The 12,915-nt window shown below is 41.0% G+C and overlaps 1 protein-coding gene across 14 annotated transcripts in view; it reads right to left on the bottom strand.

Annotated features, from left to right (window-relative positions):
- The window catches only part of ppip5k2 (diphosphoinositol pentakisphosphate kinase 2), a 108,276-nt gene that overhangs the window by 91,698 nt on the left and 3,663 nt on the right, over positions 1 to 12,915 (bottom strand). For all 14 annotated transcript variants that reach the window (XR_009512117.1, XR_009512118.1, XM_059969463.1 and 11 more), the window contains exons 2-5: positions 3,507 to 3,886; positions 3,060 to 3,255; positions 1,708 to 1,798; positions 2 to 87 (exon numbers count right to left, since the gene is read on the bottom strand). Coding sequence is in view for 12 of the 14 variants with exons in the window: in XM_059969463.1 (XP_059825446.1) it covers positions 2 to 87; positions 1,708 to 1,798; positions 3,060 to 3,255; positions 3,507 to 3,632 (499 nt within the window). In the remaining 2 variants the exon portion in view is untranslated. The remainder of the gene's footprint in view (position 1; positions 88 to 1,707; positions 1,799 to 3,059; positions 3,256 to 3,506; positions 3,887 to 12,915) is intronic.

The following is a 12,915-nucleotide window of genomic DNA, read 5'->3' as shown; positions in this document are numbered from 1 at the left end:
CCTTCAGGTTTATCTGGATCACGATTTAAAATTGCATAGCGCGGCAGTTCAATCCCTTCCTCTTTCAAAATTCGATAAACTTCTCTCCTACACAGAAATGTGTTAACAGTATTAAATATTTGAAAATTATTAAAAAGATCATTTTTAATATTTACAATTAATCAGTATTTTTTCTTTAGGATCTAGAGATTATGTTGTATCCTTAATTAACATATCAAATATGCTTTACTCCAAATCATGAAAAACCAGGATTCAGATTTTACACTAGGAATAACAGTCAAGCTATTAGTTTTCTATGAACTGAACTACATTAGGATTTCCATTCATCTGTGGTTTCTGCTGCTTGTAAAGGTTATTTGTCAGCCAAAATGCCAAAGGGGAATGAATTACTGCATCCAGTGTACAAATTGATGGCAAACAGTGACAGTTGACCTGAGATATGCTGTTTCCCACAATGCTTCAATTACAAAGCATGCAAAGGTATGGAAGTGTCTTTGCTTTCAACACAAATGAATATATTTAGAGTGATCCCAAACTGCAAATGTTTCTAAATTATGATGTCATCATGACCCATAACTGGAATATATATAAATTCATATATATTGTTTATCGAAAATGCATATACTGTGTATTATTTCTAGGTATTCTGACTTAGTGAGATTCCATAATATTTCATGGCTTTTATGTGGCTACTGCTCTTCAGGACTTCATCAAAACCATTAATTTTATCTATTATTTAGACATCAGTAGCTGTTCAGTATCTCACCTCAGTGGCCACAGTTCAGAATGCTCTGAGTGTCAACAAACCATTGTAAGAATTTGTAGTCACAACCATTCTTATTTATATTAGATCAGCAAATGGAAGGAACTAAACTTTTGATTCTGAAAGTTCAAGTACCTAACTTACTGCAAGATGACAGTTCAGTGAAAATGTTGCAACAGCAGTGATGTCCTCCGTACAAGATGACAAAGGAAGACCTCATTTACCCAGTCAAAGAAATGTAAATGACCCCATTTCAATCACAATATCAAAGAAAAACAGCAATTTTCCATTCCTCAACCAAAATGGATTAACAATTTTTTTTACACTGTTGGATTTCTAAGAATTTGACCATCATTATCATGATCAGTATTTATTACTAATATCCAGTTGCTTTTGAACTGGGTGGTTTATGAAACTTTGTGAATCCAGTTGGGAATAAAAGACTGCAGTAGAATGTAGAATTTCTCCCTTCAGAAATGAACCAGATAAGATTTTAAAGTAACAATCTAGCAGCTTTGTGGTCATTAATAATAAATCCAGATGACTAATGGGTTTTGCAATTGCACAGCTGCTAAGATAGGATTTGCATTCAGGTCTCTGGACTGTTTACCAAGGCTTCTGAACTACTGAACTGCTAATTCAACCATTGACCAACCAACCATATTTTCTTACTTGAGGTCTGCTTACCTCACTTGATTCTTGTTAAATGTACTGCTGCCCATGATTGCACATAAACTATGATTATACTTCCAGATTACGAAATGCTTTGTTTTACCTAAAGGCAGGAGGGTCTACTGCGAGACATTTGTTATCCTCACCTGTCTGCACAATCTTTTCAGTAAAGTCCATTTCATTGCTCTCAGACTATGTAATCAGCACGTTACCCATCTTAAACACAAGGAACAAGCAGGCTCCACCTTGGCAACTATACTCAGAGAGCTTACCTGTCTTGAATATCATATTGCATGTTCAAATCATTAATAACAAATGGATTCCTGAGTTTTGCATAGGCCACTGCTTTGTCCAAAAGAAATCCTTAAAAAGAAATATAAAATAAAAATAATGGTTTCTGATTCATATGGAAATTGGGAATTCAAGGGTACCATAATAATGTGAACAATTTCACATCTATTAATTATAATCTATAAAGTCATTTCAAGTTCCACTCATTTCCTGAACAAAAAAATTAAGTTTCTTTTGACTTCTCCAGCTTTATCTTACACAATAACTTTTTGCTTTAATTTAGTGAATCTAAGCTATCTTATTCATACCATATCCATATGGTAAAATGAAATCAATCTCAAATCGCTGCCTCAATATGGATTGTCATTCTATAACTGGCGTCGGTATGCCTAGGAAGGTTTATTCTACAAATCACAAACTGTTTTCAACTTGGGCAGTAAGGAGAAAAATTATATGAGTGGCTTGATACAATAGGTCAGAAGGAAAAGGTTGGCCAGCATTGTTGGTCATTATTCTGTGACCCTCTTTATAGTGCTTATGGATGGATGGATATAGGAAGAGGACAAGCTCAGTCATTTGCAATCCTTCCTCGACTAAGGAGATTGATTTACTCATTGCTATTGTTCATTTGGCAACAACAGTCAGCAATGTAACAAGTAACCTTATATCTAGTAAGAAATCAATTTACACTTTCAGCATTTGAATCTAATGTTTGATCTTCATGACTTATTAAGACAACTCATAAATATGACAGATTAAGAAAATTGAAAGGCACAGAAAGATGAAATCTTTAAGAGTTGTTATTTTAAATTCTATTTTTCAGACCCAAAAGGAATATAGATCATTTCTGATTTTTTTTAAATGCAAGAAATGGTGTTTCAAGACTTACATTATTTTTTTTTAAAAGCTGGACACAGAAATGGATAAACACTGAAATGTTCTAGCCAGTTTAGTATAGATCAGGCAAGCACATCAATTTCACCCGTTTTGATGGACAATGGCAATTTCCCACGGATGTTAAAGTACAGTGCAGCATTGTGGAGAAAATGGCACAACAGCAATTGATTCTGATGAAATTGCATTGACCCAAATCATTAATGTTGCTTCTCTCTCCACAAATAATAGCTCAAATGCAAATTATTCATGCATTTTGCTTTTACGTCAAGGTAATTTATTGATTTATCTGTATTTTATTACACATGTACAGCTAGCAATAGCATTAGTTATCATCACAATTAAGCCTAAAAGCTTTAAACAATGCAAGCAAAAGGCATTGAAAAAAAAGATCTCAGCAAAATAAGATCAGACATCACATATATCCCAAGACTGCTACCTTTTGAATGGAAAGAGATGAGGCAATCACAAAGTGGCCATTTTTCCACTGGCTCATTTAGTATAGTGTCTTCTTCAAAAATTACAGTAGTGATGTATTTGAATTTGCAAAGTCGTCCTAGAATCTCACTCATTGGCTTGGACTTAGACTTCTTGGCCATGGCACAAATTCCAACCACAATCTGTCTTTCTGGTGGCTATAGGATACAGCAAGATCATTTTATATAATATTAATCAAACTAAGTACCCATTTACTGTAAAACTCTTCCAATAACTTATCCCACTTCAAACAAAAGTACAGAATTTACAAAAGCATTACTAGAAATGTCAAAATAAAATGTTCAGTACAAGATATAATTTATATAATTAAAAATTAAACTTAAAGCATGTGTTTTCTTTACAAATACATATTCCTCAAACAAGAAATTAATCAATGCTGAGCACTCACGGAGTCATATTCTTCATCCTGATCAAAGTCGTCAAACTCTTCATGTTTCATGTGTTGCAAAGATTCTCCATCTTCAGGTCCAAGAAAGAATGTAGGATGCTGAGTTTCCAGACCATGAACAGACATGATTTTTTAATCTGCTTTTTTATCAACAACCAGCAGCCAAACTGCTATCTACAGAAATAGCGATTCCTATGTGTAGCAGTTAAACAAGCAAAGTCACTCAAGCCTGACTGCTGGATTGGTGGTTAGCTGCCAAATGCACTTCAACTTATTACTGGAAAGTCCACATACTTAAACTGCGCATCTTTTACAGCTTGCAGAATGTCCTAGACCACGGACTATTCTTTGAGATTCTTAGCGAGGCTACATTCTTTCTTCTGAAAAAGAGTAAAACAGTGTGTTAATAGGCAAGCACATTTGCTTGCCAAAGTCAGATAAACTCAAGAACATAAATCTCTCAACTGTAATATCAGCCATTTAAACATCATAACTTAATCCTGAAATTGTTTACAAAAAGTCTGAAATTATAAACAGCTTGAATAAATAAGAATCTACAGAAAAAGAAACAAAGGGCTATTTAAGCTAATACCAACCACGTTGCTTAACAACACAATACACACACTATGAAAAAAATTGGTAAGGCAAGGTTTTCTCTTTCCATGAGAAAAATGACTGGATCATAAAAATATAGAATATTTAAAAGCAGCCTTCCCTAATTATTTTAGAACATCCTAAAGTACATTACAAGTATTTTAGAAATGCAGTTATATTTAATGCAGCAAACTGGTAAGCCAGTTTGTGCATACAAACTCCCAATAAACAATGTGATTAAGATCAGATAGGCTGCATCAGTAATGGCGATTGAAAGATAAATATTGATTAGGGCTATATTTTCAGCTTTTCTAAAAAAAATAATACCAACATTTCACAAGCACTTAAGAGCACCACCAACATGCCAGAATCCTTGGCATCTGGAGAGCCAGAGCCTCTCCGAAGGAAGCAAGTACAAGCCAAATGGGGCAGCATGGTAGCATAGCAGTTAAAACAATGCTATTACAGTGTAAGCGACCCAAGTTCAAACCCCATCTGTAAGGAATTTGTACATTCTCCCCGTATTCACGTGGGCTTCCTGTAGGTGATTCGGTTTTCTCCCACATTCCAAAGACGTGTAGTTTGTAGGTTAATTAGTCACATGCGTGTAATTGGGCGGAGCAGGCTCATTGGCTAGAAGGACCTACTGTAATTCTAAATCAAAGGTTCAAAGGTCCAATTTAATGTCAGAGAAATATATACAATATACATCCTGAAATGTCTTCTCTTCAGAAACATCCACGAATAAAAAGAAATGCCACAAAGAATGAACGACAGTTAAACATAAGAACCCCAAAATTAGGATAAAAATAAATAAAAAGCACTTATGTCAGAGTCAATAGAGTTAATTGTCATATACACAAGTACATGTATGCACAGGTACAAAGAAAACTCCTGCTTCTTGAACTCATACAGAATTAGAAGCTTTCACTTATTTGCAGGAAAATTTGCTCTATGCTATTCAGGAGGGTTTAAGCTAGATTGGCGGGGTGATGGAACTCTGAACAAGTTATAGAATAAAGCAGTAGCCAGCAAGAGCAAGCCTAGTAATCGGGATAACCAGGGACAAGAGAAGAGAGAAAAAATATCTCAGTTAAGCTACATTTATTTCAATGCCTAAGGTTCAACAAGTAAAGTAGATCAACTCGAAGCTCAGTTTGGATCTTAAGACTGGTATGTTATTGCTGTAACAGAATCATGGCAGACAGAAGGGCAAAACCCTGGTGGAAATTATTTACAGCCCTCATAACAGTAGCCAAGATATGGGCTATCAATTACAAAAGGAAACAGAAAATGCATGTTAAAAGTGCAATGTTTTGATAATCATGGGGAATTTTAATATGCAGGTAAATCAGGTTGGTGTTGATTTTGGATCCCAAAAAAGAGAATTTGTAGAATGACAACAAGATGCCTTTTTAGAGCAGCTTGCGGTCGAGCCCAATAGGGGATCAACTACTCTGAATTGGGTGTTGTGTAATGAATTGGATTTAATTAGGGAGCTTAAGATAAAAGAAAACTTAAGAGGCAGTGATAATAGGATAACAATCGCTCTGAAATTTGAGAGGGAGAAGCAAAAATCAAATGTATCAGTATTACAGTGGAGTAAAGGGAATTACAGAGGCATGAGAGATGAAACTTGCCAAAGTTGATTGGAAAGGGACACTAACAGGGATGAGAGCAGAGCAGCAATGACTGGAGTTTCTGAGAGAAATCTGGAAGGCACAGAATATATACTGTGTATACCAAAGTATTCTAAAGGCTGGAAGATACAACTATAGCTGACAAGGGAAGTCAAAGCCAACATAAAAGCAAAAGAGAGGGTACATAGTAGAGCAAAAATTATTGGGAAGTTAAAGGACTGGGAATCCTTTAAAAACCGAGAGTCGGCAACTCCACAGGCCTAATCAGTGGTGGGAGCAGAGCACTTCAACATGGTTACTCGCAGGTCAGCGAAACGTATAAAAGGAGAGCTCCGCAAGCATTCAGACATTCTGGAGGCCTGATCAGTGGCAGGTGTACAGCACTGCAGATTGAATAAAAGTACAGAAGTGATAAGTGAATGAAGCAGCCATTGTTGGGAGTAGGTCAGAGGTAAGAGTAGGAGCGCCAGGCTTTGACTCAGGAGGCGTCAATGAGAAAGAAGCTGAGGCCAAAGAAGCAGGTTAGAATGGATAGTTTTTTTCTTTCGCCATTGCTGATTTGGTCTTGGTTGCCCATTGTACAGTGCAAGCAGGATGGCAGATATGGCAGTGGAAGACTCCTCCTGTAGGATGTGGGAATTTATGGAACCTGATGGGTCTCACTGATGACTACACCTGCGGGAAGTGCAGCCAACTCCACCTCCTGCAGTTGGATAAACAAAGGCTCATCTGGAAGGCAGAGCAATTGATAGATACACCTTTTGAGCAGGTGGTTGCACCCAAAGTACAGAATTCATGGGTGAACATTGAGAGGCAAAGAGAAAAAGAAGTCAGTGCTGGGTCCCCCTGTGGCTATTCCCCTTAGCAACAGGTATACCCCTCTGGATACTGCTGAGGGAGATAACCTATCTGGTCAAGGCAGCAGCAGCCAGACCAATAGCACTGTAGTTGGTTCTGAGCCTCAGAAGGGTAGGGTGACAGCAATAGTCATAGGGGACTCGATAGTTAGGGGGACAGACAGGAGATCCTGCTGCAGCAAAAGAGACACCAGGATAGTGTGTTACTTCCTGAGTGCTAGGGCCCAGGATGTCTCTAAATAGTTGCAGAATAATCTTGAAGGGTAGGGTGAGCAGCTGAAGGTTGTGGTACATGTTGGTACCAATGACATAGGCAGGAGAAGGGTAGAGGTCCTGCACAGTAAGTTTAGGGAGTTAGGAAGGAAGCTCCCAGTGCCACGAGCTAGGGAAAGTCAGAACAGGAAGATGGCACAGCTGAATGAGTGGCTGAGGAGATGGTGCAGGGGGCAGGGTTTCAAGTTCTCGGATACTTGGAACCTTTTCTGGGGAAGGAGGTGACCTGTATAAGTGGGACCGGTTGCACCTGAACTGGAGGGGAACCAATATCCTGGAAGGGAGGTTGGCTAATGCTATTGGGGAGGGTTTAAACGAGATTTGCAGGAGGTTGGGAATCAAAGTAAGGAGGCAGAGGATGGAGCAGTTGTTGTACAAGTAGACAGCTTGTAGGGAGGTTTGTGAGGAAGGAAGAGTAAAGATGCACTCAGCCAGATCGTTTGAGAGGTGTCTATTTTAATGCAAGAAATATCATAAACAAGGTGGATGAACTTACAGCATGGATCAACACTTGGAACTATGACATTGTGGCCATTACAGAGACTTGGATGACTCAGGGGTAAGAATGACTGCTGAGTGTGCCGGGCTTTAAATGTTTCAAAAACAACAGGGAGAGAGGCAAAAGAGGTGGGGGAGTGGCATTGCTAATCAGGAATAGTATCCTGGCTACAGAAAAGGAGGAAGTAATGGAGGGATTATTTACTGAGTCATTTTGGGTTCAAGTCAGAAACAGGAAGGGGCAATAACTCTATTGGGTGTTTTTATAGACCTGCCAATAGTAACAGTGTTGGCGCATGGCCTAGTGGATAAGGCATCGGTCTAGTAATCTGAAGGTCACTGGTTTGAGCCTCAGCTCAGACAGCGTATTGTGTCCTTGAGCAAGACACTTAGCAACACATTGCTCTGCGACGACACCAGTGACAAGCTGCATGGGTCCTAGTGCCCTTCCCTTGGACAACATCGGTGGCGTGGAGAGGGGAAGGCTTGCAGCTTGGGCAACTGCCGGTCTCCCATACAACCCTGCCCAGGCCTGCACCTGGAAACCTTCCAAGGTGCAAATCCATGGTCTCACAAGACTAATGGATGCCTATTATATTAAAAATTAGTAACAGAGATGTCGAGGAGCAGATAGGGAGGCAGATTCTGGAATGATGCAATAATAATAGGGTTGTTGTGATCTGAGATTTTAACTTTCCTAATATTGACTGCCATTTGTTAGATGTGTTCAGGAAGGCTTCCTGACACAATATGTAGATAAGCCAACTAGAGGAGAGGCTGTACTTGGTCTGGTATTGGGAAATGAAGCTGGTCAGAAGCTGGGAAATGTCAGATCTCTCAATGGGAGAGCATTTTGGAGGTAGTGATCCCAACTAATCTCTTTTACCATAGCGCTGGAGAGGGATAGGAGCAGACAATTTTGGAAAACATTTAATTGGGGTAGGGAAAATATGATGCTATTAGGCAGGAACTTGGGAAAATAAATTGAGAACAGATGTTCTCGTGGCAATGCATAGCAGAATTCTGGCAAATGTTCAGGAAACATTTGCAGGGCGATCGACATAGGTATGTTCCATTGAGGCAGGGCAACGATGGTAGAGTAAAAGAACCATGGTGTACAAAGGATGTAGAAAGTCTAGTTAAGAAAAGCTTACAAAAATTCAAGAAACTAGGTACTGTTAGAGCTCCAGAAAATTACAAGGGTGCCAGGAAGGAACTCAAGAACAAAATTAGGAGAGCTAGAAAGGGCTGTGAGAAGGCCTTGGCAACCAGGATTAGGGAAAACCCAAGGCACTCTACAACTATGCGAAGAGCAAGAGGATAAACCGTATGAGAATAGGACCAATGAGGAGAGATAGTGGATACATGTGCATGGAGTCAAAGGAGGTAGCGGAGGTACTCATAGAATACTTTGCTTCACTATTCACCAGGGCAACTGTGGGGATGACTTACAGCAGACTGGAATGCTTGAGCATACAGACTTTAAGAAAGAGGATTTAACAGTCCGCTGGAGCTTTTAAAATAGTGGTTGCCAACTCGTCAATCGCGATCGACTGGTCGATCTTTGAGACTTTCCCAGTAGATCCCGAAAAAAGAAAAATAAATACACAAATATTGTTGAGAGATTGTTTCCGGGTTGCGGGGTTTTAGTTTCGTTCTTTCTGCCCAGTGCACATCCGTGTAGCTCCCCCACAACGCACTACAGTGTACTTCAGTGGTCCCCAACCACCGGGCCACGAAGAAACATTATGAGTCAGCCGCACCTTTCTCATTCCCTGTCACGCTCACTGTTGAACTTGAACGCACGCGAGGTCATTAGTCGCCTAAACGCAGTGATACCCTCGCGGCCAGGATCACTGGTTCGCCATGCGCAGCTGGCGAAGTGGCGTTGCTACCAGGCCGGAGTGTGGACAGATGAGCGCCACCTCTGAACCTGTTTAGCACACCGAATGTTCGTGGGGGAACCCTGCACTAAAATATTCACAGACGACCTAATTCGGGCTCAGGGTTTCGTAAGTAGCCGAGCAGCTACCTCACTACGATCTACTGAGGGGGGGGGGGCAGGTGCGGGCCTGTCGCTCTCTCCACACTGCAATCGCCATGGCCCCGGTACAGGGACCCCCGGCACTGACCTTGTCCTCTCTCCACACCTGGCCAAGGCGTCTGCTGGCGGGCGGTTGGGAGGCTGGAGTTCGGGCTGGAGGCTGTCTAATGAGGCAATGAAGCCCTCAAAACTCCTTTGGTACCTTGAGTCCAAACACCCAGCACATAAAGGACAAACCCATTGAGTTTTTTCAGCGGAAAAAACGTGAGCAGCGTGGGACTGCAGCTAAGTGCCAAGAGCCGCGAAAACTAAATTGCAGAATAGACTGGACATAAGGAACCTGCTTCGAGTAACGCTGTATTCCCGTCACGTTTAACACCACCTCCCTGACCCCATCGTTAGCTGGTCCGCAAGAATATTGTCAATATTAAACCAGGCCGCGGTGCAAAAAAAGGGTGGGTACTCCTGGTGTTAATACATTATTTCTACTTCTGGGTTACAGGGTTTTACTTCCAGTCTTTTCTGCCCCAGCGCGCATGCGTGTAATTAATCGATCTGGAGTTGATCTCGCCTTTCACTGAGGCCGAGGTAGGGGATCTTGGGCTTAAAAAGGTTGGTGACCACTATTTTAAAAGGTACTAAGTTAGTTCAGTCGCCGGGACTAGACACAATATACCTCAGGCTACTGTGGGAAGCAAGGGAGGAGATCGCTGAGCCTCTGGCGATGATCTTTGTATCATCAATTGAGATGGAGAAGTACCAGAGGATTGGAAAGTTGCAAATATTGTTCACTTGTTCAAGAAAGGGAGTACAGATAACCCAGGAAATTATAGACCAGTGAGTCTTACTTCACTGGTCGACAAATTTTTGGAGAAGATCCTGACAGGTAGGAATTACGAACATTTGGAGAGACATAATCTGATTAGGGATAGTCAGCATGGTTTTGCCAATGTCAGATCGTGCCTTAAGAGCCTGATTGAATTCTTTGAGATTGTTGAGTTCTAGAGCTGTGAGATAATGTTAAAGCTATTTAAGACCTGAGTTAGATACCACCTGGAGTACTGTGTTTGGTTCTGGTCACCTTATTACAGGAAGGATGTAGATACTATAGAGTGCAGAGGAGATTTACAAGGATGTGGCCTGGATTGGACAGCATGCCTTATGAGAACTGGCTGAGTGAACGTGGCCTTTTCTCCTTGGGGTGATGGAGGATGAGAGGTGACCTGATAGAGGAGTATAAGATGATCAGAAGCATTGATTGTGCGGACAGTCAGGGGCTTTTTCCCAGGGCTGAAATGGTTAACATAAGGAGGCATAGCTTTAAGGTGCTTGGAAGTAGGTACAAGGTGGATGTCAGAGGCAAGTTTTTCCACACAGAGTGGTGCACGTGTGGAATGCTTTGACAGCAATGGTGGTAGAGGCGTCAGATAGGGTCTTTAAGTAACTCTTAGATAGGTACGTGGAGCCTAGAAAAGTAGAGGGCTAAGCAGTAGGGAAATTCTAGGCAGTTTCTAGAGTAAGTTACATGGTCAGCACAACATTGTGGGCCGAAGGCCTGGAATGTGTTGTAGATTTTTATGTTCTACATTCTAAAAAAGCCATAAGGCATGAAAGGAAGAAATATGAAGCTAAGCTAGCTAAAGGGGATAACAAAGGTTTTTTCCAGATACGAGGGGTGATTGATAAGTTCTTGGTCTAAGGTAGAAGGAGTCATTTTTAGAAAACCTAGCACATTTATTTTTCAACATAGTCCCCTCTTACATTTACACACTTAGTCCAGCGATCGTGGAGCATACAGATCTTGGACCTCCAGAAAGGGTCCACAGGATGGGGTGATTGATAAGTTTGTGGCCTAGGATAGAAAACATGCAGTTCAACTCTGAGTGATTACACAGAAAGCTTGAAGTTAATAACTCATCAGGGGTAATTTATAAGTTTGAGGCCTAAGGTAGAAGCAGATGAGTTATTAATTTCAATCTTTCTGCATTATCACTCAAAGTTGACCTGCATCTGCATGAGCTGTATAACTCATCTCCTTCTACCTTAGGCCACGAACTTATCAATCACCCATCCGCGGACACTTTCTGGAGGTCCAAGATCCGTATGCTCCACGACCGCTGGACTAAGTGTGTAAATGTAGGAGGGGACTATGTTGAAAAATAAATGTGCTGAGTTTTCTAAAATTGACTCCTTCTACCCCAGGCCACAAACTTATCAATCATCCCCCGTATATAAAGAATAAAAGAGAGGTGACAGCAGATATTTGACCACTGAAAAATGTCGCTGAAGAGGTAGTAATGAACAAGGAAATGGCGGGCAAACTAAATAAGCATTTTGCATCAGTCTTCACTGTGAAAGACATTAGCAGTGTGCCAGAAGTTCCAGAGTGTCGGGGGCAGAAGTGAGAGCAGTTGCCATTATTAGGGAAAAGGTGCTTAAGAAGCTGAAAGATTTGAAGGTAGATAAGTCACCTGGAAGACCAGATGAACTACATCCAAGGGTTCTGAAAAAGGTAGCTGAAAAGGTTGTAGAGACATTAATGAAGATCCTTCAAGAATCACTAGATTCTGGCATGGTTCTAGAGGACAGAAAAATTGCAAGTGTCCCTCCATCTTCAATAAGGGAAGAGGCAGAAGAGAGGAGATTATACATCAGTTAGCCTCACCTCAGTGGTTGGGAAGATGCTGGAGTTGACTGTTAAGGATGTGATTTCAGGGTACTTGGAAGCGCATGATAAAATCAGCCAAACTCAGCATGGGGTGAGATTAGGGGGAAATTCTGCCTGACAAATCTGATGGAATTCTTTGAGGAAATAACAATGCAGGAGAGACAAAGGAGAATCAGTGGATGTGGTTTACTTGAATTTTCAAAAAGCTCTGACAAGGAGTCACATATGAGGCTGCTTAGCAAGATAAGAGCCCATGGTGTTACAGGAAAGATACCTAGCATGGATAAAGCATTGGCTGATTGGAATGAGACCAAGAGTGGGATCAAAGAGAGCCTTTTCTGATTGACTCTGTTCCACAGGGGTCAGTGTTGGGACCGTTTCATTTTCCGCTTCATGTCAATGATTCAGATGACAGAATTGACAGCTTTATGGCCAAATTTGCGGACGATATGAAGATAGGTGAAGGGGCAGGTAGAGTTGAGGGAGCAGGGAGGCTACAGAAGGACTTGGGCAGGAAAGGAGACTGGACGAAGAAGCGGCAGATGAAAAACAGTGTTAGGAAGTGTATGGTCATGCACTTTGGTAGAAGGAATAAAATCCTAGATTATTCCTAAATGGGGAGAAAATTCAAAAATCCAACATGCAAAGAACCTCAGTTGTCCTCGTGCAGGATTCCCTAAAGGTCAGCTTGCAGGTTGAGTCAGTGGTCAAGGAGGCAAATGCAATCATTTCGTGAGGATTAAATATAAAAACAAGAATGTAATGCTGAGGCTTTATAAAGCACTGGTGAGGCCTCACTTTGAGTATTGTGAGCAGTTTTGGGCCCCCTATCTAC

Source organism: Hypanus sabinus, chromosome 5 (assembly GCF_030144855.1).
Source record: "Hypanus sabinus isolate sHypSab1 chromosome 5, sHypSab1.hap1, whole genome shotgun sequence".
Lineage (NCBI taxonomy): Eukaryota > Metazoa > Chordata > Chondrichthyes > Myliobatiformes > Dasyatidae > Hypanus > Hypanus sabinus.
This window is presented reverse-complemented; position numbering and strand designations above follow the sequence as displayed.